The following is a 24,333-nucleotide window of genomic DNA, read 5'->3' as shown; positions in this document are numbered from 1 at the left end:
TATGGGGTTTCATCAAGAATTGAGAGGCTGGGGTTATTTTTTTAATATGAATAATTTGATAATTGGTTATTGATTTGTTTTTTTGTTTTTAGTGATGGAGGACTTTATATTTTATTATAACTATTTTTATTTTTATTATTATTTTTATTATTGATAGTTTAATGTATTTTTTATAATGTTAATGTAGTTTTTTAATTTTATATTTAATTATTTAAATGAATTATTATTTAAAAAAACAAAAGACTGGGTGTCACGTGACGCATAACGTCTGGGAGTGGGGCTTTATGACTACACCATGTTTTTGTAAAAAACCATAACTCTTACTGGACACCACGTAACGCATAATGCCTGGCAGGTGGGGATTTATAACTACATATGGTCTCATGCCTTGAAAATTGCCTACCCATATTGTGGCATTGATGACCGATCAACGACTCCTTGACCAGGCATATAACTAGTGCGTTATTACAAAATGTCTCTCTTTTTTGCATATAGGCATACAGATTGAAGACAAATAATGCCAACCATATTGCCAAGTGGCCAAGTGAACCATTCATTGACCATGCATGTGTCAGGCCGTATTTAATGAATTTAACACATATAAAGTTTTGGAATGAATTAGGCTAACATCATATTCTCACACTATAAATACATGCATAAAACAAACCAAATTCACACCAAGTACACAAACAAAAAATGTTGACCTCAGAACTTGTTTTCATCCCCTCTCTCGGTCCTGGCCACCTGCCTCAAATAGTCGAGCTTGCACAGCTTCTCCTCCGCCACGACCACCGCCTTTCCGCAACAATAATCATAATGCACCTCCCCGAAAATACCGGAACAACATTCAACAGCGAAACTTTCGCGGATCAATTGTATACTCCCCGTCTCCGCTTCGCCCACATCCCGTGCGATGACGCCACTAAGGCTCTCATCACACCCACATGCAAACTAATTGATTTCCTGAATCACCACAGACCTCGTTTCAGAGAGATTGTCCGAAGCATCATCGAGTCTGACTCGGTTGGATCAGTTGTTGGCTTCATTTACGACATGTTTTGCATGGAGTTCATTGATTTAGCCAGCGAGTTTGGAGCTCTGGCTTACACTTATTTCACATGCCCGTCAGCCTTACTTCGGCTCATGCTTTACCTTCAGGCTAAACGAGACGATGAGGGTTTTGATGTAATGGAGCTGGAAAACTCGCCTGACACCGAGTTCTCCCTTCCGGGTTTTCTCAACCCTGTCCCGGTTAAGGTGTTTCCCGAAGTGGTGTTTCGTACGGACGAGGATTACTCCAAGACGTATCTAGACATTGCGAGAAGGTTTCGTGAGTCGAAGGGGATAATAATAAATACATTTCATGATCTGGAAAGCTATGGTCTCGAGTCCCTTTTAAGCAGTCATGACATCCCACCTGTGTTTCCGGTAGGCCCGATATTAAACCTAGAGAAGAAGAAGAAGAAGTTAAACGAAGCAAAAACCGATGAGATTATGCAGTGGTTAAACGAGCAGCCGGATAGCTCGGTGGTGTTCCTATGCTTTGGAAGCATGGGAACCTTTAACAGCCAGCAAGTGAAGGAAATGGCGGTCGCCCTTGAACGGAGTGGACACCGGTTTTTGTGGTCACTCCGGGAACCAGTACCGAAAGGAGAGTTAAGATATCCGCGGGAGTATGATAACTTGGAAGAGGTCCTACCGAATGGGTTCCTTGAACGCACATCCGGTGTTGGAAAGGTGATTGGATGGGCCCCACAGATGGTTGTGTTGGCCCACCCATCAATTGGTGGGTTTGTGTCCCATTGTGGGTGGAACTCGACTTTAGAGAGCATGTGGTGTGGGGTTCCCATGGCAGCATGGCCCGCGTACTCAGAACAACAGCTGAATGCGTTTATGCTGGTGGTGGAACTGGGATTGGCGGTGGAGATTAAGATGGATTATCTAATGGATACGACACCGGACCGTGTGCGCGAGCCGGTGCTAGTGACGGCGGAGGAGATTGAAGGTGGGATTAGGAAGTTGATGAGTGATGATGAGATGAGGAAGAAGGTGAAGGAGATGAAAGAAAAGAGTAGAGCTGCAGTGGCTGAGGGTGGATCGTCTTACAAATCGGTTGGAAATTTAATTGATCAAGTAATGAGTGTAACCGTTTAAAACCATTGAATGCTTTGTTTTTATCGTTTGAGTTTAATGTTATGTTTGGTAACTTTTATCGTGACAAATGAACCGATTATGAGCGAATAACATTGGTACCTTTGTCGGTAATCTTTTTTTATTATTCATGATTAGTGTAAAACGCATGTCAATATCCTCTTAGCGATGTGATCACTTTTTCCATACTGAGTGTCGGTATATATCACCCTTGTATTGTAATAATTTGATACCGACTCATGTATGTTACAATTAACAGGAAATCCCACTAGTTTGATATATTTGCATATACCACCTTGTATTATTTGGTAATATGCCTAAGGTATGGCCTAGTTCGCAACTTAAGTACATTTTTTTCAAATTATTTGCAATTAAACATATTTGACATTTCAAGAATTATGTTATTTTTGTATTTTTCTCTAAACCCGTCTTGGCCTTTAAGTTAGGAATAAAATGCTCAATTTGTATTTTTTTATTTGTCATTTCTTTTAACTCATTTATATCAGCTTATGATAAGCTTGTTAAACCCTAACACAAAACTAATTCCTCAAACTCAAAAATTCATTTCTAATGTTGTTAAAACAATCAGCAACCTTGCAGCTCTTTGATCTAGCAATTGCAAATAGTGAAGGACATTTGAGTTTTAATGGAGCCGAACCCAGCCACCCAAGATCTGATCTTATAACGTACAATTACCCACCACACCTCGAATATAATTTTAAGGGGCTATATTATAATCAGAGATGTTCGTATTAGCAATAGTGGCCCATGTGTCGGGGATCCCGCTCTTTTTTGCAACCAATCCACATGCCCTCGTTGTCAAACGTATTGAATTTATCACCGAACCCCGAAACCCATTATACCCGGTCCTTAAACGCCACCACCACTTAGAGATGAAGCTATCGTACCATATCTTTTATCTAGCCAATTCCCACCCCATCCGAATCAATTGGCGTTACAACCTTCTCCCAAGCCACCCAATTGATTCATTTTTTATTCATATCCCCGCCCCAAAAGAATCTCCTAAGTTTCTCTAAATCTTGCATGACTTCACCCTTTCATGGGTGCCTTGTAAATAAATAAAATATATATATAATGTTAGCCGACCCCCCAGTTGATAACATGTCGTCAAAGGATTTGATGACATGCACCCAACTTGCGAATAAATTCATTTTTGTACCGATGGGTAATCCTAGAAATTTGAACGAGAAAGTGCGCTTTTAGCATGAAACACTGATAAATGTGCTGGTTCATTGCCAACATCACGACTTCACGAACATCGTATAAATTACTTTTGTCTAAACTCTTCTAGCTATATTTGATATGACCATCTTTAATTGTTCCGATATTGCATTGTCTTTTTCTTTTTGGACCAATCAAGGCTGGCAATTGGTTACCTGTTTAAGACACAATAAAACCTGTTAAGCAAAAAAGTGCGGTATGTGATTTTTTTATTTTCTTAAATAATTAAAAGTAGTAGGCTAGACTCCATTATTTTCTCTTATTGATACACAAAACTTAAAACTGTCTCATAGTAATGACATTTAAAGTAGTTAAACGAGTCGTATTCATATTTAATATTTGTGTTACGCGCGTCGCTTCTTATCTGTTAAACCAGTTAAGACATGAATTGACAGCTGCACATCAACCATGCATATAACACCTGGTCCTTTATACAAATAATAGTCACTTTTTTTTTTGCATATACATGAAGACAAATTATGGCCACCGTATAACCAAGTGAACCATTCATTGACCATGCATGTGACAGACCGTATTCAGTGAACTAGGCTGTGAACCATTTTGGAATTTGGATCATATAATTTCACAAGTAAATACCAATATATTTCCCCAACTGCCCAATTCGGACTTAATAATTAATGTCATCTTCTAACTCTATAAATACATGCATATAATATAAGAAGCCATAAAACACAACACACAAACACAAATATGTTAACCTCAGAGCTTGTTTGTATCCCCTCTCCGGGTGCTGGTCACTTGCCTCAAACCGTGGAGCTCGCACAGCTTCTCCTCCGCCAAGATCACAACCTTTCGGCAACAATAATCATAATGCACCTCCCCGAAAGTATCGGAACAACATACAACAGCGAAACTGATCAATTCTATACTCCCCGTCTCCGCTTCGCCCACATCCCGTGTGATGACTCCACTAAGGCTCTAATCACACCCACATGCAAATTACTTGACCTCCTTGACCACAACAGACCTCATTTTAGAGACATTGTTCGAAACATCACCGAGTCTGACTCGGTTGGATCAGTTGTTGGCTTCATATTTGACATGTTTTGCATGGAGTTCATTGATTTAGCCAACGAGTTTGGAGCTCCATCTTACACTTATTTCACATGTCCGGCAGCCTTACTTCGGCTCATGCTTTACCTTCAGGCTAAACGAGACGATGAGGGTTTTGATGTATTGGAGCTGGAAAACTCGCCTGACACCGAGTTCTCCCTTCCGGGTTTTCTCAACCCTGTCCCGGTTAAGGTGTTTCCCGAAGTGGTGTTTCGTAAAGATGGGCCGTACGCCAAGACATATCTCGATCTCGCGAGGAAGTTTCGTGAGTCGAAGGGGATAATAATAAATACATTTCATGAACTGGAAAGCTATGGCCTTGAGTCCCTTTTAAGCAGTCATGACATCCCACCTGTGTTTCCGATAGGCCCGATATTAAACCTAGAGAAGAAGAAAAACGAAGTGAAAACCGATGAGATTATGCAGTGGTTAAACGAGCAGCCGGATAGCTCAGTAGTGTTTTTATGCTTTGGAAGCATGGGAACCTTTAACAACCAGCAAGTGAAGGAGATGGCGGTCGCCCTTGAACGGAGTGGACACCGGTTTCTGTGGGCGCTCCGGGAAGCAGCACCGAAAGGAAAGCTGGGGTATCCGCATGAGTATGATAACTTGGAAGAGGTCCTACCGGATGGGTTCCTTGAATGCGCATCTGGTATTGGAAAGGTGATTGGGTGGGCCCCACAGATGGCTGTGTTGGCCCACCCATCAGTTGGTGGGTTTGTGTCACACTGTGGGTGGAACTCGACTTTGGAGAGTATATGGTGTGGGGTTCCAATGGCTGCATGGCCCTCGTACTCAGAACAACAGCTGAATGCATTTATGCTGGTGATGGAACTAGGATTAGCGGTGGAGATTAAGATGGATTATCTGATGGATACGACACCGGATCGTGTGCGCGAGCCGGTGCTAGTGACGGCGGAGGAGATTGAATGTGGGATTAGGAAGTTGATGAGTGATGATGAGATGAGGAAGAAGGTGAAGGACATGAAAGAAAAGAGTAGAGCTGCGGTTGTTGAGGGTGGATCGTCTTACAAATCGGTTGGAAACTTCATTGATCATGTAATGACTATGAGTGCAACCGTTTAAGACCATTGTACGCTTCGTTTCTTTGTTTTTATTGTTTGAGTTTCGTGTTTAATGCTATGTTGGTAAGTTTTTCTCTTCATCACGCGGAAGTACCCATGTCTACTGGACATGATATACACACGCCGTATTGCATTATACCTCAAATAGTCGTCGTGGTATTTGTCAAACTGTCGTTTTCACCCCTTTAATTTCAAAATGGTCATAAGAGATATTTATCTAATGACCATTTTATCTAATGACCATCAGGGCACTTGCCTGATGGTCATTTTGATGGCTTACTATGAAATAGCCGTATGTGTGTTTTGTCGAGGGTTGTTTGGTATTAAAAATCAGATATTCGGATTTAGGAATAGTGTGAACCTTTGCTAACAGTCATGTAGACGCATGACGTGCCCAAACAGAGAATCAAATACATTATATAATAGATTAATACCTTGGCATTCTTTGAATTAAACCTCTACCAAAATGGTTATACGCAATATGTCGGCGTGTAACATCACTGGATCAACATATTTTCTTGAAAATCAGAAATACAGCAGATTCGTTTCTTTCGGGTTTGCCACTCGGGTTGCATTTGCGGTCTTCACCTATGAAGCAAACAAACATGATCTAAAACATTAGTTCTTTATAAGAAAAGAAAAACAGAAGTAAATCAGAACGTACGTACCATCCGAAGTTCCGAACCAAACACATTAAATTTGACCCGTTTTTCATCTTACAACTTGCCAATTTACCACGCGTTGTAACTATCCAACCATAAAGGTTTGCAAGGTGACCATATTCAAATTTCAAACCAAGACTAAAAAATTAATACAACTTGTGCATAATACCAAAATATTGCTTGCATTCAGAAATCATAAGAATAATAATAACAGTTGCAAAATGTGAGTTAAGAGCCAATTCCCTTTTAATATATACTAGTTTTGAGGAGCCACTCATAACAGCGTTGTGACGGGGCTGTTAAACGAACAAAAAACATATGTAAAAACATTGAACCGCGAATAAGTTTCCATCGAGTATCAGACATTTCAAAATCTATAAAACAAATGTAATAAACAACTCAAACTATTGAATGCACTACAAAGCTTCACAAATCTAACTAAAAAATGTGTCCGGGACAATATAAGTTGCAGCTTAGCGTTTTTATAAGTGATCATAACCCGTATTACATCTTATAGTTTGCATGAACAATTACAAAATGTGGTGAAAGACTGAGATCAGATATTTATTTTAATTCATAGGCATGCATATGCTGAGTAAATACGTGATGAGAAACATAATGCTAGCTAGGTACACAGGGGCATTTCTACAAACAGTTGGTGTGCAAGAAAGCATTACCATCATAAATACTGCTTTTTGTTTATAAGGCCAATGAGTCAAGTCAAAGGTTGAAAGTCACTCAGAGTCTACTTGTGCTGCTGCATTCAACATTTGAACCAGTTTCATTTAAAGATTTATCTTATCACCGTAATAATATTGTTTTTCTAACGATAATTAAAGGTGTGAACGAGCCAAGTCGCTCATGAACTAATCGAGATCGCTACTAAATTTAACATACTAGATACAATTACATAAACAACGACACCATTTAGACTCGTGTACTTGAATTACATAGGTAATGCTCAGGCTCAAGCTCGTTTATTAAACACACTTATTTTTTGCTCGAAAATCTGAGATTTAGCAAACCAATCCCGAATAGATGTGGGGAGCTTGACTCATTTACATACTTGAACAAAGTCAAATACAGCATGAATGAAAATGGTCATTGTACACATTGGATCCAATGTCTTAGACAAGATCATTACAAAAAGCTTTGACAAAAGAAAAGTCTTCAATTCTGGTGGTAAACATCATCATCATGACCACAACAATATTAAAATACTTATAATAATCCCCACGCCATATTAACAAAAAATATCTTTTCATTTCATGACCCAAGTAGCTTCGACATTACAACTCAAGAAACCGAAATTACACTTCAAAAACAAGAAAAAAATAACATCTTTTGACCAAAAACCAATATACCTAGTTAGATCTAAAACACAAAGTCGCAAGTCGTTAACAACACTTCGATCTTGGCCGAGGTTGCACGACACACAACAACGTGATGATAAAAGGAGTGTGAAAAAAAAAACGCACGCCAAGAAAAACGAGACTGGACACTTTGATAGTGAAAATTCAAACGGTGAGAGACTTGCTAGCATTGGTGACCTCTACGACAGTTAAGAGCACCCGCATTGGCGGTAATGGTGGCAACCATGCTAGATAACTTGGCCCCTAAACTTGAAGCTTTAGCATAGCTTGCGGATGCACCACCGCCAGACGGAGTAAAATAAGCACCATTAAGAAGCAGGTCACCTTCTGATCTCCAATTCCACCCATGCCATTTACTTGCATCAGTATCCACCCTCTTTGTAACCTGTAATTACCATTATGTTATATAAATTTATAGTTTTATAAATATAGTTAAATAAATGGTACCTCTTTAGCAAAAGGATTAGCAGGGGCAAGATATCTATTGCCTTGGCTGTTGATGGTGGGACCTGCACTTCCACCAATGGCATACATCTCCCAGTGAGTGTAGTCATTGTTCACCACATGGAAATACCCATGTCTGCATCTGCAATTTTTTTTATTTATTTTTCAGTGTCAGATATATGTACACAAACAGAGAATTAAATACATTAATCAGTGATAATAATAATTAATTAATACCTTGGCATTCTCTGAATTAAACCTTTACCAAAATGGTTATATGCAATAGTCACTTGCATCATCTTGTCTCTTACATAAGAGTCACTATGACCCAACAACATCACCTGTTTTACAAAACTAATTATTACAGGTACATAAATTATTATCTCTCTTTAAATCATGAGGTGAGGATTATAACCAACCTAATTATGTATAAAACAACATATTATTATATTTTTGTTTTCCAAATCGAAACCGCTAACTATGGTTTTAAAAACTGTAAAGGTTTTAACGATTTGAATGTATAGAAGAAAATATACATATTTTTTTATAAAAGACATTTTAGCTCGTTACAACCCATGTTCACGGTTCGATTGAACATATTTTACAAAATTCTGAGTTGAACCGCTAAGTATGGTTTTAAGAAACTGTAAGAAGGTTTTATAATGTTATTTTTTAAATCCTTAGATTGTATTAAATATTTAAGAATAATAAAGATAGTTCGGTTTAAACAGCCAGTTCAAAGTTTTAACAGTCAGCAGAACCATTGTCCATTAAACCACTAAAATCAAACCATATAGATCTGAAACCCTCCAAATCGGACAACGTTCGTTAGTTTAAACGGTTCGATGTATTTCAAACGGTTTGTAAACACCCAAGCCAGCACAATTTGTCACTTTTAGTTATAATGTGAAGATTTACTGACCTCATTGTGGTGTGCAAAGTGGTTATTAGAAATGGTGATGGCAGTGGAGCCCATGACCGCATCAATGAGCCCATCAGCACAGTTAGAAAGAGAGTTATGATCGATCCAAATATGACTCGATCCAAATATGGAGATCGCATCACCATCAGCCATTGTCCTCCAGCCATAATGAGACGGAGAGCTTCTAACCAACGCGTTACCAGTCGGTTTACAGTCATGAATATGTAAACCATGAATAATAACATTAGTAATGTGTTGAAGTGTTAAACAAGCTCCATTAGCTATGTGAACATTGACTCCACGTGCATCAATGGTTTTAAAGCTGTTCATAATAAGTTCTTGCTTTAGTTGAATAACCATGTCACGTTTGAACACAATCCACAGTGGGGCGGTTTGTATGACAGCGTGGCGTAGAGTCCCGGGCCTTGGGTTGACTGGGTCATCGTCTCGGGGGTCGGTGACTACATAGAAACGACCTTCACGGCCTCCTATTGCGTTATGTCCGAACCCAATGCCACAGTCTGCAAGACGCTTGCGGTTGCGGTGCCAGTTGGGGTCGCAGCGCCAGCAGTCGTCGATTGGGTTACCGGTCCCACATGAGAAATATCCTAGTTTTCTCCTCTCAGTACTGTTTCTCATGCTCCTGCACATAATTATCAGGAATGTTTATTATTTGAATGCAATGTGTAATAATAGAAGTTCAAACTGAATTGAATTCGGGTTATTAATCTAGTCCATATTCGACCCGAATTCAAATAATATACGTTTGCGAATCTTGAAAATAACCGATTCGAATAACCTGAATTCAAATAATATACGTTTTTGTAAACTTTAATTATTAAACATTAATTGTTTTCTAAATCTTTGTAACTTTATTGCTTATTTGGACTATCCGAATAAACCCGAATTCGATTAAGCTTATTTGAATCGGACACTTTTCAAAATTGCAAATTTAAATGAACATATATAGCAGGTTGGGTCAGAATGATCAAAGATACAAGAAAACAAGTATTTTTATGGTAGGTTTAATAATATATGAAATGAACCATATTTTGATATATTTTATCCCCAATCTACCTACCCAATTACATGGAATCTATCAGAAGGATTTTGTAAAGATTGTTCAACATCCAATTGCCAATGTTATCATCATATGAAGATGAAATCAATCATGTTTTATTACGCAACAAGGGTCAATTTACGTCATTGGGTTTGAAGTATGGACAAATTGAAAGCACATCAGTCAAATCAAATAAAGATTATTATGTGTCTTTGGGGCACATGCGTGTCACATGGCAAAGATAAGCGAAAAAAAATTTACAGATTTTGATAACTTAAAAGAAAACTATTTCGCATACGCAACGAATACATGGGAACATAGGTATTATGGAAATTATAAAGACAAAATGGCAAAACTCATCCTTTATGTTTGAATCAATTTTCAATGGTCGTCATTTACAAACATGAATGCCAGAAAACATCCTTTATGGTAAAAAAAACTCTATCACATTATGTCCTTTGGCTCTAACCCGGTTAATTTTTGTCGCTAAGTCTAGTCATGAGCAAGCCACATGAGGGTATATTTGTAATTTTGCATATTTATTTGAAAACTAAAAATAAAGAAAATGATAACTAAGACCATTCATCTCTATTCCCCTCTCTCATCTTTCTCTCTGTACTATCACCTCAAATCCTCAACACAACATACCACCACCACACAATCACAATCATCTCCGATGACTCCACCACCATCTCCGGCTACTCCACCACCGCCACCATCTTGAGAGACTCTACTAACATCATCTTCGGTGACTCTTCCTTCAAATCAAGAACTTTATCAGCTTCACCATAAAACCCACCACCTCATCTTCATCTTCTTCAACAAAAACCACGGGTCAACCCTAGGGGAGTTACATGCGTAATCCCGGCAACGGTTACGGCGGATCTTCGATTTCCGTTCACTTACACCAAACCGCCACCACATCAACCATGATGAAATGTTTAGATGTGACTTGTTTCAGATCTGCACAAGTGGTGTTTCAGATCAGATTTGGGGGAACCACCATGTAGGTGGCTGTGACGGTCGGTGGAGGTGTAACGGTCGGCGGTTCAGTTTTGTAGAGAAAGAGAATCAAGTGGTGTTTCAGATCGGTTTAGGGGAACCACCTAGTAGGTGGCGATGGTTATATGTTGTAATGAAAGAGGGAGTAGAGAGAGAAAAGAAGTATATCTATTTCTTTATATTTAATTATTAAACAAATATGTAAAATTACAAATATACCCTCATGTGGCTTGCACATGACTAGACTTAACGACAAAAATTAACCGGGTTAGGGCCAAAGGACATAACGTGATAGGGTTTTTTAACATAAAGGATGTTTTCTGGCACTCATTTTTGTAAAGAACGACTATTGAAAATTGATGCAAACGTAAAGGACCAGTTTTATCATTTTGTCAATTGTAAAAGTTAAATGAGTTCTTTACATACAAAAAGGTTAAAAGGTACTGAAATTAACATGCAATGCCAATAGCCAATTAGGGTTTCTGTTAAAACTGGTTGCAAAGATGTCAAAAAGCAATCAGAAAACCACGTGCAAAGTTATGTAGACTGATTTCGTTTAGGTCTGGTAGGTTCACATGGGTTGATTTCAGGTTTCCTCTGCTATAGTAAATTTGACACATGACACGGGCTAATAAGTCTAGACAATTTTATGCAAGTTGAGCCGATCACACGCTTTTCAAAATCAAACTCGACAAAACTCGCTAAACGAATTTGTTATTTATAAATTTTTGTTAAGTCTCTTTAATGAGTCTTGAGTTAAATGAATCGAACTCGAGCATGCTCGATTAGTAAGTTAAGTGTTTTAATATGCATTGTTAAAATAAGCCTAGCAAAAAAATAAAAAAAATGTATACTATTGTTAAATACACATCACCTTTTATTCTTATAAATTTACATGCTCGTCTTCTCTTTTCACCTCTAGTAGGTAAACAAATATGGTAATTTGTATTTTTTTTAAAATATGAAATTGGTTTATTTTATGGAAAAAAAAAGTAAAATTATAACATCATAAATATTGTTATTATATTATAACTTTTAAAAAACACACACACGGAGAGAGAGGATGCCGACGGATCTCGGAAGAACCAATCGGAGTCAACATCAAGAGGGATGGAAGAGTAAACAAAGAAAGAAGGTGGAGGCATCTCGCAGTAAGGTTACCCACCACTAGTATCTTTGTCTCCAACATTCCTGATGGAATTTATGAAGAAGACAAAATTCAAAGACTTTGGGGACCTTGCTACGGTTTGGTTTATCTAGCAAGGAAGAAAGATAAGTTTGGCAATAACTTCGGTTTCATTCGTTTTTTCAATGTATTGGATAAAGAAGGATTTGTCAGCTCCTTTGGCAATATCTATATTGGATTAAACGTCCTTGTTTCTTTCTCCAAAGTAGATCAGGCCATCGATTTCATGGAAAGTTTCTTTCAAATCTTTGGAGCGACAACCTGACCGTTTGGCTTGGATCGGGATCAGAGAGGTTCCAGCCCATCTTTGGTCTCGGGATACTTTTGATCTTATTGGTAATTCTGTTGGGAGGGTGATACACTCGTCGGGGCCTCTACTACTGGTGGGCCTAATCCTCGTAAAAGACTTAGAAGACCTTCTCCTGAGCCTGAAGACTTTAATGTTGGGCCTAATACACAAGATCCAATCTCTGACTTGAACACACCTCCTCCCGGATTTATTAAGTTAAAAAGGTGGCAACAGTTTGAAAAGAAATCGCAGGTCAGTAGGAGGATGATCTCTAATTCAGTGCATACCAACTCAGCTTCAGGTAATTCCAATTGGAATTTTATTTTCCCCCATTGGTCAACCGAGTACGTCGGCAACCGGGCAGGAACCAGATCCTCTACAGGTCGATATGGACACTCAATCTGACATGGAACACAGACGCTTAGAGGAAGAAGTGGTTATTTCGATTCAAGTCGGGGAGGCAGTAGGTGCTGATCTGCATAATTTTGGCAATGAAGTGCGAAAGCTTGTTGAAGGGGAGGTAAATTTCTCTTGTCTCAAATGAATTTTTTAAGCCTTAATATCCGAGGTTTGGGGCATGCCGACAAGGCTAATTGGGTGCGGCATTTGAGAAACACTCACAAAATACGCTTTATGGGGTTCCAAGAAACTCAGTTTGTTGACATGTCTGGGATTAATTTGCATTCCTTTTGGGGGAAACATTCTTTTAGTTCAGAAGTGGTGGTAGCATATGGCAGGTCAGGGGTATTCTTAGTATGTGGGATCCAAACGTGTTCTCGATGTCAAACATTGCTAAAAACAGAAATTACCTCCTGGTCTCCGGTTATATAAAAGGACAAGACTCTCTGTTCCATATCCTTAATGTGTATGCTTCTCAATGTATTAGAGCTAAACGGATTCTTTGGGAAGAAATCCGTCTTCTCAAAGATTCTTATCCGGGGACGTGGGTTTTATTTGGAGACTTCAACGCTGTTAGATCTCCCGAGGATCGAAAAAACTCGATTTGTAATCCCGTTGAGGCCAAAGACTTTAACGAGTTCATCTTTTCCGCCGGACTAACTGAGTATGCTATGAAGGGTAGGCGATTCACTTTCTGCAAGGGGAATTGGGGAAAGGGTCAAAGGTCAAATTAAGTAAAATTGATCGATTTTTGGTCTGTCACAATTTTATCGAGCTTTGGTCTGATGCGTGTCTGACCGCTCTTCCCCGGTTTCTTTCGGATCACTCGCCGATCATATTGGTCACTGACCCGATTGATTTTGGGCCTCTTCCCTTTCGAGTTTTTAACTCGTGGCTGGATAGGCCTGGTTATGAAGAAACTGTCAAACAAGCTTTGGATTCGTTTTCATTTATTGGCCCTCCTTACATGATACTTGCCAATAAGTTGAAACATATTAAATCTTCGTTGAAAGGTTGGTGGGCAGATTCCAAAAAGAAAGAGGACGAGGATTTTCATAATTTTACCTACGAATTATTCAAGATCGATGGTATCTCAGAAGATCGGTATTTATTAGAGGAAGAATTATGGATTCAGGCGGAATGTAAAGCGGGCCTCTCGAAAATTGCAGACTTTAAATCCAAAGATTTAAGACAAATGTCTAGAATCAAATGGACCTCCTATGGGGATGATAACTCATCTTTTTTCCATGGTCTTATTAAAAGCAAAGAGATAAAAAATAAGGTTCATGGCATGGTGGTGAATGGGATCTGGAATAACAATCCAAAAGTTATAAAACGGGAGGCGTGTAAATTCTTCTCTAATCGATTTAAAAAAACATCGACTTCTAGGCCATCTTTTATGTGCCCAGGTATTAAACGTCTTTCTGTTTCTGAAGCCAATTCGCTTATCATCCCTTTCTCGGCTGCCGAAATCAAGAGTGCGGTTTGGGATTGTGGCGATGATCGAGCCCCTGGTCCGGGTAGTTTTAACTTTCGGTTCATTAAACGGTTTTGGAACTTTCTGGGTACAGATTTAGTAAATCTGTTACAGTTTTTTTATGAGTCCGAATCCATTTCTCAAGGGTGCAGTTCCTCTTTTATCTTGCTCTCCCCCAAAGTCAACGACCCTGCCGGTTTTCAAGATTTCAGACCTATTAACCTTATCGGTTGCATACGCAAAGTTATTTCAGCAGTCCTCGCCAATAGGTTGAAATTAGTGATTGGTTCGGTTATCTCGGACACTCAATCTGGATTCCTAAAGGGGTGGAATATAATCGATGGCCCTCTTATCATTAATGAACTCATTGTGTGGGCTTAAAAAAAGAAGTCCAAACTTTTGCTCTTCAAGATTGATTTCGAAAAGGCCTTCGACCATATCAATTGGTCGTTCTTACTTACTGTACATGAGCAGATGAATTTTCCGGTCAAATGGCGGGGCTGGATTAGTAGTATTCTAGCGTCGGCAAGATCCTCGGTCCTTGTTAATGGTTCACCCTCTTTTGAATTCCAGTTTCAAAGAGGTGTGAGACAAGGCGATCCTCTCTCGCCTTTTCTCTTCATAATCGGGATGGAAGCTTTTTCATGCATGCTAAATAAAGCTAATGACTTGGGTATCTTTCGCGGCGTGTCTTTACCAAACAATGGGCCCACCGTTTCTCATCTTCTTTATGCCGATGACGCCATTCTTGTGTGGGAGTGGTCTAAGGAAAATGTTTTAAACATGGCTCGCTTGTTAAGATGTTTTCACTTAGTTTCCAGTCTTCAAATAAACTACTCAAAATCTAATCTTTTGGGTATAAAGGTGAACGCAGATGAGGTTTCGTATTTTGCTAAGTTGATTGGATGCAGCCCGGGTACCTTTCCTTGTAATTATCTTGGTATCCTCATCGGTGCTAATATGAATCGAATTTCCAACTGGAATTCGGTTCTTGAAGCTTTTGATAAAAGGCTCTCTCTTTGGAAGGCTTCTGTTTTATCTATTGGAGGAAGATTAACGCTTGTTAAGTCGGTGATGGAAACTCTCCCCACTTATTTTTTTTCTCTCTTCAAAGCCCCGTGTAAGATAATTGAACTGTTAGAAGCGAAAAGAATAAGATTCTTTTGGGGAGGAAGCGAAGATAAAAATAAAATTTGTTGGGTTAGTTGGAATCGAGTTACTATTCCCAAAAAGGCTGGCGGTTTAGGTCTTACCCCGCTTAGAGACGCTAATATTGCTCTTCTCACCAAGTGGTGGTGGAGATTCAAGACCGAACCGCTTGCATTATGGAGAAAGGTGGTCAGTTCATTACACTCTTCCAATAGGTCTTGGCCTATTTTACCACACTCAAGTAAACTGCCAGGTACTTGGAACACAATTGCAAAAATGGAAAATCGTCTTGCTTTTTCCAACCTCAATTTGACCAGTCTCATTAAGGGAGTTTTGGGTATGGGAGATAAAATCAGATTTTGGATAGACCCGTGGCTCACTCCCGTCCCTTTAAGAGAAGTCTTCCCAAATCTGTTTTTGATCGTAAAGGATAAAGTTTGTTTAATTCAGTCTTGTTTTGAGGTTGTTGATGGGAATATAGTTTGGAAATGGAGGTGGAAACGTTCGAGCCTGAATCAAACTGAGACCAACGAGTTGTCGGTTTGTTTAAATATGTTGCAGTTGGTGATTGTTAATAACACCCCAGACCGTTGGATTTGGGATAACGATTTAGCGGGTGTTTTCACGGTTGCTTCCATGAAACAAATTCTTTTCAAAAACTCCAACATGTCTGTCCCATTTACTATAAAGTGGAATAGTTGGGTTCCGATTAAGATCAACATTCTTGCTTGGAAGGCGGAAATGGATAGGCTTCCGACTTATGTGGCTCTCGTTAAAAGAAATGTTGACGTGGGATCGACTTGTCGTCTTTGTGGCGATTACGAGGAGACTAGTGACCACCTTCTCACCTCATGTTATTTTGCCACGTTAATTTGGCAATTTGTTAGTAATTGGTGTAATATTCCTCCGATTTTCGCTTTCTCGGTCCGGGATTTACTTACCATTCATGAATACGAATACAGCAACTTGGGGCTCAAGAAAAATAAGGTGCTTTACGGTGTAATTCTTACAGCGTGTTGGTGTATATGGAAGACCCGGAACGAGGCGGTTTTTCAAAACAAGACGGCTAGCATCTCCAAAACGATGGAGGACATCAAATCTACGAGTTTTCTTTGGATTAAAAATCGGTCATTCTTTAAAAATTTGCTTTGGAAAGATTGGTGTAAATTTGAGTTATAAGCTTTCTTTGTTGTATGTTTGCTAGCTTCTTGCTACTCTGTGGTTTATGAAATTTGTTGTTCTAAAAAAACGAAATGATTTGAGGAATTGTCTTACAATTTTAACCATATGTGTTTTAGAATGTCACTTATTATTAGAAAAATAAAAAAGATCTTGTTATGTGTGACGCCGAAAATATGAAACCATGCCTCAAAGCATTTGCTTAGGTTTGCCATCCCCATGTCACTAATATCCATTTAAAATAAAGTTAAAAACTATATAGTTGTATTGTGTCATTTTCTTTCAATATTTTAACCATGAATAATACTCTTATCCACAATTTCCCATCAAAAACTAAATTTGTATATGCATATTCTTACATTTCAACAAGGGAGACAATTTCTTCAGGATCTTGAACTGCCTTCTCATTCAAAGCTTCAGCCTCCTTTGATCTGTGTCCACAAAATAACCCAAATTAGCTTCTTAAAACAATAAACACTTCTATTTAATCTTCTTCTTTGTCTCAACAAGCAAACACGCACCGCCATTAAAGTGCTCTCACCACTCGACAGCGTGTGGTGGGAACAAGTGTACTGGGATCAGACACAAAAAAGTACACACACACACACTCTCTCTCTCTCTCTATATATATATATATATCACACTCACACTCAGTGTGTGAGAGAGAAACATAATGGTGCCACTATTTTACGGTTATAACGGTCAGAAAGTGGAGAGAATGAACAAACAAAAACAACAACAAACAATAAACAGAAAACGGTTTTAGAATCTGAAGAAGATGAAATGCAATTAGGATCTCAACGGTTATTATGATTCTTCATTTCTGATTCGTTAATTTACACAATAATCATACTTATTATTATTATTATTAAAATACTTAAGCTAAAAGTAAGTATAAATTGTATTTAGTTTATACCTTGCCGCCATTGATGAGTTGAATGAGCTCTGGTTCTGCAACTCCTCTGCTTCCACAATCCTGTAATGTATATTCACATATGATACAAAAACAAATGTAAGCTTCAGATTCAGCTAAAATAAAACTCTAAACCTAATTAATTAACACATCAATTCAAAACAATCACTCAGAATTCAACAATGCAGATGATGAAAAACGGTAATAATAATATATAAGCTCCGAATACACATAGTTGAGCTGAAACTACACAATCCCGTTAACGAACATTTAAATAACGAAGATATATCCATACCTAGGGTTTGAGGCGTTGTTTTTGTGTACTACGGTGGCAATTAACACCATCAGAACGAGAAATGAACATACAGCGAACAATTTCTTGTGTACCTCCATTGGTCACGCACTGTGTGTGTGAATGTGTTTGTGCGTGTTTCCGATGAGGATACAGAGAGCACGGAGGAACAGTGTGGTGTGGGCCGATGGATGTAGGAAGTCAGACTGCAGCTTCTGCTTAACCGCCTGATTTATATAAGCTTAAAGCAGAGGTTGTTAAAAGTTAACGGCCGTTAAAATAATTCTGTCCGTCGTTATTCGTTAGGTGATGTTGATTTTGTTACATGTAACCTGACGCCCACGTGGAATTCTTTTTCCGTCCGTTACATGTAAGGTTTTTATTTTTTTATTTTTTATTTTATGATATAAAACAATATGTTGTAAACTGAGATAGTAATTCTTTCATAGTGGTAACTTAAGTTTTTTTAATATGAAAAACTGTCACTAGACAAAAAGTTAAGGATGGTAGACCATAAAGATCAAGTCGGAAGTTACTTTATGTCTTTAAGTCTAATAACTATTTATAAAGAAAAAGGTTATTATATATTTATACAATAGTGTTTAACTCATAAAAATAGTTAAACATGTTTTAAAAACTTTAAGTGATTGAGAGGTCTTAGATTCAAGTCTCTTATATAACCGAAATTGTCGTTCAAACAAAATTATGTAAAAAAATTTCTATAAATGTTTTATGTAACTTTACTAAAAAAAAATTCACCCCACCAATAGTTTCATTCTCTTACTAATTAGGAAAATTAGTTTTAAATACTCCAACTATGCTCTACTGACAAATAACAGACCCAACTTTGCACTTGGCTGGTGGCAGTCCCAACTAAATATGTATTTATTTTCAACGGTCCACGACTAACGGATGGTTAACTCCGTTAATATGATGCTATGTGGCACGTCTAATTGTCAAAATTTGCTTAGGTTGCAGCTTATGTGGCAAAATATCATTTTTTATTACTCTCTCTCTCTCTCTCTCTCGTAAAGCACAGTTACCACCACCATTGTGTTCTCAAACCTGCATCTTCTTTATCAAAATCATCTTCCCCAAAATCAAGCACGCAACAATCGACCCTAAAACGAGCCATCTGCTTCCGATCAACCCTAAACACGCCGGTAATCAAGTTTCAGATCCAAATCCATATCTAATGTTCGATTCATCTCATAAACTAATTTTATCGGCGATTGTCTCTCGAACTTGAAATTGAAACCACGGGAAGAACGATGACACGATGGTGATGAGTTGAATTGAAATTGAATTTAACCTTGTTAGCCATAGATGCATGACGCACATCTTTTGTTGAGTTATATGTGGGTTCAATGGAATGACTAAGTAAAAGTTAGCATTAGGGTTTTAAAGGTTCTAACCATCACCACTGGGTCGGATAGAGATTAGGGCTTGTCGGAGAAGGTGGTGGAGTCTCACCGGAGAAGGAAGTGATGGCGGCGACGGTATTGGACAGAAAAGAAAGGGGTGATGGGAGGGAGTTGTTGTGCTGTAAGAGATGGTGAGTTGTGGTGGAGGTGGGTGGTGGCCAACAATGATGGTGACTGTGGTGGAGGTGGGTAGCGGCCGACAACGATGGTAGGCTGAGGTGGATGGCTGTAACATCCTACTTTCGATTATATTAATAAAATAAAGTTCGTTTATTTTATAGCGGGTCGTTATCGGTTTAGTTGAATATAATACGAGATGGACTTGTGTTGGTTAAATGGATATGGGTTATGGACTTGGGTTATAGAGGAATGAAGGAAAGACCATGGGCTTAAGCCCATGATAAAAAATATATATACCCTTAATCCTCCATTTAATTCATTTACACATATCTCTTACACCATCCAAAACACACACTTAAGATTCTCTCTCTAGTTCTCTCTCTCTCTCTCTAAACCGATATCGAGAAGGAAACCGAGAACCGACCCGAGGTAATGATAGTATTTTATTGTTTGAGCTTAAATCCGTTAGATATAATCATGAAACGACGAGACGACACCGTTAAACCGTTTAAGTCATGAGATCCGGGTGGAATCGGGTATAAACCGAACCTAATATGAGCTTAGGGGTCACCCTAGCTCAGATCTGGATCGAACGGGACGAAAAACGATGAAAAACGGTGTAAAACGGTGAAGATACGTTTTTCCGGTGAGTTTTCCGGCAATGGCGGCGCCGGAAAAACGTGTACGAGGTTGTCAGGGAATGTTCTGACAAATCTGACCTAACCCTAGTTCGCTAAGGAATAACTAGCGAATTAAAGGTAATTCGTCAACTGATTCGCTAAGGAAAGATTAACGAACTAGCTGTAGTTCGTATCCAATTCGTTAAGGGAAAATGGTAACGAATTACCCTTGATTCGTTATGACCAGTTCGTTAAAGGAGATAACGAATTAGAAGGTCCAATTCGCTACTTGGACTGGTTCGCTACATGGACTGATTCGTTAAGAGTCCAGTTCGTTAAAAGTCCAATTCGTGTAAGTAACCAGTTCGTTAAAGGTTCAATTCGTTACAAGAACCAGTTCGTCATGGCAAGTCAGTTCGTTAAAGATAAGTAACGAATTAGAAGTTTAACGAAATGACAGAATGGTCCCTGGACTTAGAAAAGAATGATTTAATTACAAATAAGCCCTTGAACTTTTAAGTAGCATATTATTCAATGATTCAAAATGCTAATGGAAAATGTGTTAAGACAGTTAATGAAAATAAAATTTTTCCAAGCTGACCTGGCAGCTTAACCCCAGCCAGGGGCTGCCGCCCCTTGGACCTTGCTAGGGGCTGCCGCCCCTAGAACCCCGCTGCCAGGGGCGCTGCCCCCGGACCCCCGTTCGTTGAGGGTAATAATTAAACTAGAAAGGCGATATGTGTAGTGATAGTTTACTGAAACGTATAATTATTATACAGTTAGTCGTGCATAGCTCAAGAAGGGAATAACCGTAAAACGGTGAACGCAACCGCATTAAGGTGAGTTTCTAGCCCCACTTCCTTGTTATGTTTTCGGGGTTGTGTGCATACTCGATGTGATAGTTAATACACTTACCTTAAGTGGTAAGTGTATGCCTTGTATGATGTATGTATGATGATTGCTTGACGGTGCGTGAACGATCTTCGGATATTGCATGTACCGTCAGGTGGTAGCTAAAGACGTGATTGCTATGTATGATGTAAGATAAGATGCATGTATGAATATTTATGATGTATGCATAATGTACGTATGATAAGTTAATGGTACGTGAACGCTCATTGGAGATTGCACGTATTGTCAGGAAAAATATTTAAGGACAGGTATAGTGTGAAGCTATGGAAGAAAGGGTACCGGACCCTAATAATATCCGAGGATGAAGGGTACCGGACCCTAATAATATCCGATGATGAAGGGTGACCGGACCCTAATAATATACGAGGATGGAGGGTACCGGACCCTAAAAATATCCAAGGTATGTAGGGTGAAACGCCCTTTATAATGTATGGTTAGATATGAATGTGTATGGACGAATGCTGATCTTGATATGTTGTAATGCGTACCTTCGGGCACGTATATGTGTATGAAAAGTAAGTTATGTGATTAACTAGAACTCACTCAGCATAGCTGACTTTTAGTATGCACGCAGGCAAATAGGTTGAGGCAGCTCGCGTAACTGAAGACACATGGCATGGAAATCGAAGATACTAGCATCTCGAAGAAATGTTATGATGTTTTAAAGACTATGTTTTGTTTTAATTGACTACGAATGTTTTATAAGACATGATTTGATGGTTATGTAAAATGATATGGTTGAAGTTTTATTATTCCGCGAAAGTTTTTGTTAACTCTGATATTTAGAACTGCGTTTATGAGTAAATCCAACGTTAAAGTAGGGCTACCGGTAACGGGGTCTTACAATGGCTTGCCGGAAGTGTTGTTGCTGCAAGAGAGAAAACATTTAGATTATTATTATTATTATGCCTTGTTGCCATGTAAGCCGACACATAAGCAAATTTTGACAACTAGACGTGCCACATAAGTATCATATTAACGAAGTTAACCATCCGTTAGTCGCGGACCGTTGAAAACAAATACATATTTAGTTGGGACCGCCACCAGCCAAGTGCAAAGTTGGGCCGGTTATTTCCCAATAGAGCATAATTGGAAGTATTTTAAACCAATTTTCCTACTAATTATTGTAATTTGTTGTTATCTTTATATGGAATAGAAAATACTACAAAAGAAAATTATTTTGATCGAAAATAAAATAAGTGACATAATTGAACTATATTAACCGACCTAAACTAATAACCGACAATTCAAGATTTTATGTTAAACCGAACTGGACTCCAATATCAAACAAAACAAACTATCTTGAAATTTTTTGGTGGATTTATGACTGAAATTTATAACTTTAGGAAAAAAAATTCATGCTCAAATTTATTGATAGTTGGTTAACAAATATAACTATTTTTTATCATTTTTTTAGACACAAACATTTAAAGCCCCCATGTAAAACCGAAAACCGATCAATAACCAAATCAAGCCCATAAGAAAAACCGAAAAGCTGAAATATATCAGTTTTCTAAAATTGAAGAGATAAAATATCAATTTTTGTTAGCTATTTTAAATCTTATGTCTACTAATATTGTCTATTTTATTTTACGACTTTCTAAACATCATTCATCCATAAAAAATATATATATACATTTTCATTCATATTTAATTGAGTATCCTTTTATTCACTAACAATGAGTCTAAAGTGTGCAAGGGATATATGCGATTTTAGCACAAAGCTTACAGTTGTTTTAAGATATGACCAATGTACTGTATACGATTATCCACTTTAAGTTACGATTCCACTAACGATAATTCTTCATAGTAGAAGTTAAGCCTAATTATAATTATGGTTGTAATTTGGTGAAAAGGTACAAGTTTCTTAAGCTTTTGCTTTTGACTAACCACCCATGAGTTTCCATGATTTTGTTTCATTGATTGGTTGTAACTTTTTTCATGTTACCTTTAAATAGAAGCAACAAAGAGATGGTCGGAGACACTAGTGGGGCCATGCTTGATATGTTATACTTTATGCTTAGCATGTGGTTCATTATGCAAGGGATGTTGTACCTTGTACTCAATTGCATCTTCAACATATGAAAGTGAAAAGAATGGATCTTGTAGGGCTGTGTTTGGCAACAAACTAGTTTGACGGGTTATCTTTTGCTTTTACTAAACTGAAAAAAATATATATGTGTAACATAAAAGGTTGTATTGCTATATTCACGTATTTCAGTTTAGAGTAGTATTTATGCAATTGTTTCTAATAAATAGATATGATTAAATATAATTGTATTTAAATAAATTGTGTTAATATAAACAATAATCTTGTACATATTTGCAATCCTCTAAAATTCGGTTTACTCAAAACACATTTATTGAGTTGCATCTAATATTCAAGTTTATGCCGTTTAAGTGTAGTTCAGTTTGAGTTTAAAAAAGTTGATCTCAAGCAACTCATGAGTTGATGAACTTTTTACGCTCCAACACATAAACATATAAAAGTTAGAAAAAAAATGCTATTTTTATAATTGATATGACGGATCTTGTTTTGTTTTTACAATTATATTTATTATTTCTTTAAGTGCTAAAATATCGAACAAATTGTTTTAATATATGTTTGTTCACAATGGTTGACTATTTCTTTTTTCCTTTTATTCTCTACTTATGAAAAGTTTGGCACTTTTGAGTTCTTCCCTTTTGTCTACACTTTTGAGAAATTTTGACTTCAGTTTGTTTGCATAGGAACAAAAAAAGTTCATAAGGTTATTTATAATTATTTAAGTATATAAAATTTCAAGTGCTTCGAAAAGTTTAAGTATAACAATTTAAATCATGTTTAAAAAAAAGGTAATTGCCTTATAACAAACATCGACTCAATCTCCTTACTTATGCAATCACATGTTAAATACATCAAAACACGAACACATTACACGTAAATACAAAGAACACAACTAATTGCAACATGTACAATTGTATGAAAAATTTTGATTTATAACATATACGAATGCAATAAAGATTTGTTTTACAACATATTTAAACATAATTATGGGTTTTGTGATGTTACATTGTTACTAGAACTTGGTTGGAGTGGTCAGTCGAACCAGAAAACTAGCTATAGATCCTAGGGATGAGCGTGAGACAGTACCCGTACCCGTACTTGTATCTTATTGTACCCGTACCGAAAATCAATAAAATCGTGTCCGAATACCCGTACCAAATTTTTCGGTATGGTACGGGTATTGGTATGGGTATTTTGGGTACGGTACCCGCTTATGTACCACTTTTCTTTTTTATATCCAAATCTCTAATGATCTTGAAACCGACACCGGTACGAGTAACAAACAACATGAATTAGTCCGGGTGATGATAT

The 24,333-nt window shown here is 37.8% G+C and overlaps 1 protein-coding gene and 2 pseudogenes across 1 annotated transcript; 2 read left to right on the top strand and 1 right to left on the bottom strand.

The window, feature by feature from the left end:
- The first annotated feature begins 696 nt into the window (after window positions 1-696).
- LOC143536993 (UDP-glycosyltransferase 71E1 pseudogene) lies at window positions 697-2,328 on the top strand (annotated as a pseudogene).
- Window positions 2,329-3,898: 1,570 nt separating this feature from the next.
- LOC143537036 (UDP-glycosyltransferase 71E1 pseudogene) lies at window positions 3,899-5,553 on the top strand (annotated as a pseudogene).
- A 1,797-nt stretch (window positions 5,554-7,350) lies between these two features.
- On the bottom strand, window positions 7,351-18,212 carry LOC143537025 (putative pectate lyase 8). The gene is made up of 7 exons (XM_077030900.1): window positions 17,903-18,212; window positions 17,611-17,670; window positions 17,054-17,125; window positions 8,954-9,596; window positions 8,269-8,372; window positions 8,035-8,173; window positions 7,351-7,972 (listed from the first exon to the last, which is right to left on the bottom strand). Exons 1-7 carry the CDS (start codon window positions 17,998-18,000, stop codon window positions 7,751-7,753), a joined length of 1,338 nt encoding a protein of 445 aa, XP_076887015.1. The 5' UTR covers window positions 18,001-18,212; the 3' UTR covers window positions 7,351-7,750.
- Window positions 18,213-24,333: the final 6,121 nt, after the last annotated feature.

The sequence above is a fragment of the Bidens hawaiensis genome, unplaced genomic scaffold (assembly GCF_021521415.1).
Source record: "Bidens hawaiensis isolate Kalapana, Puna unplaced genomic scaffold, B.hawaiensis_p1.1 tig00011076_1, whole genome shotgun sequence".
In the NCBI taxonomy this organism is placed as follows: domain Eukaryota; kingdom Viridiplantae; phylum Streptophyta; class Magnoliopsida; order Asterales; family Asteraceae; genus Bidens; species Bidens hawaiensis.
The sequence above is the reverse complement of the archived record's forward strand: the minus strand, read 5'-3'. Positions and strand labels throughout refer to the sequence as shown.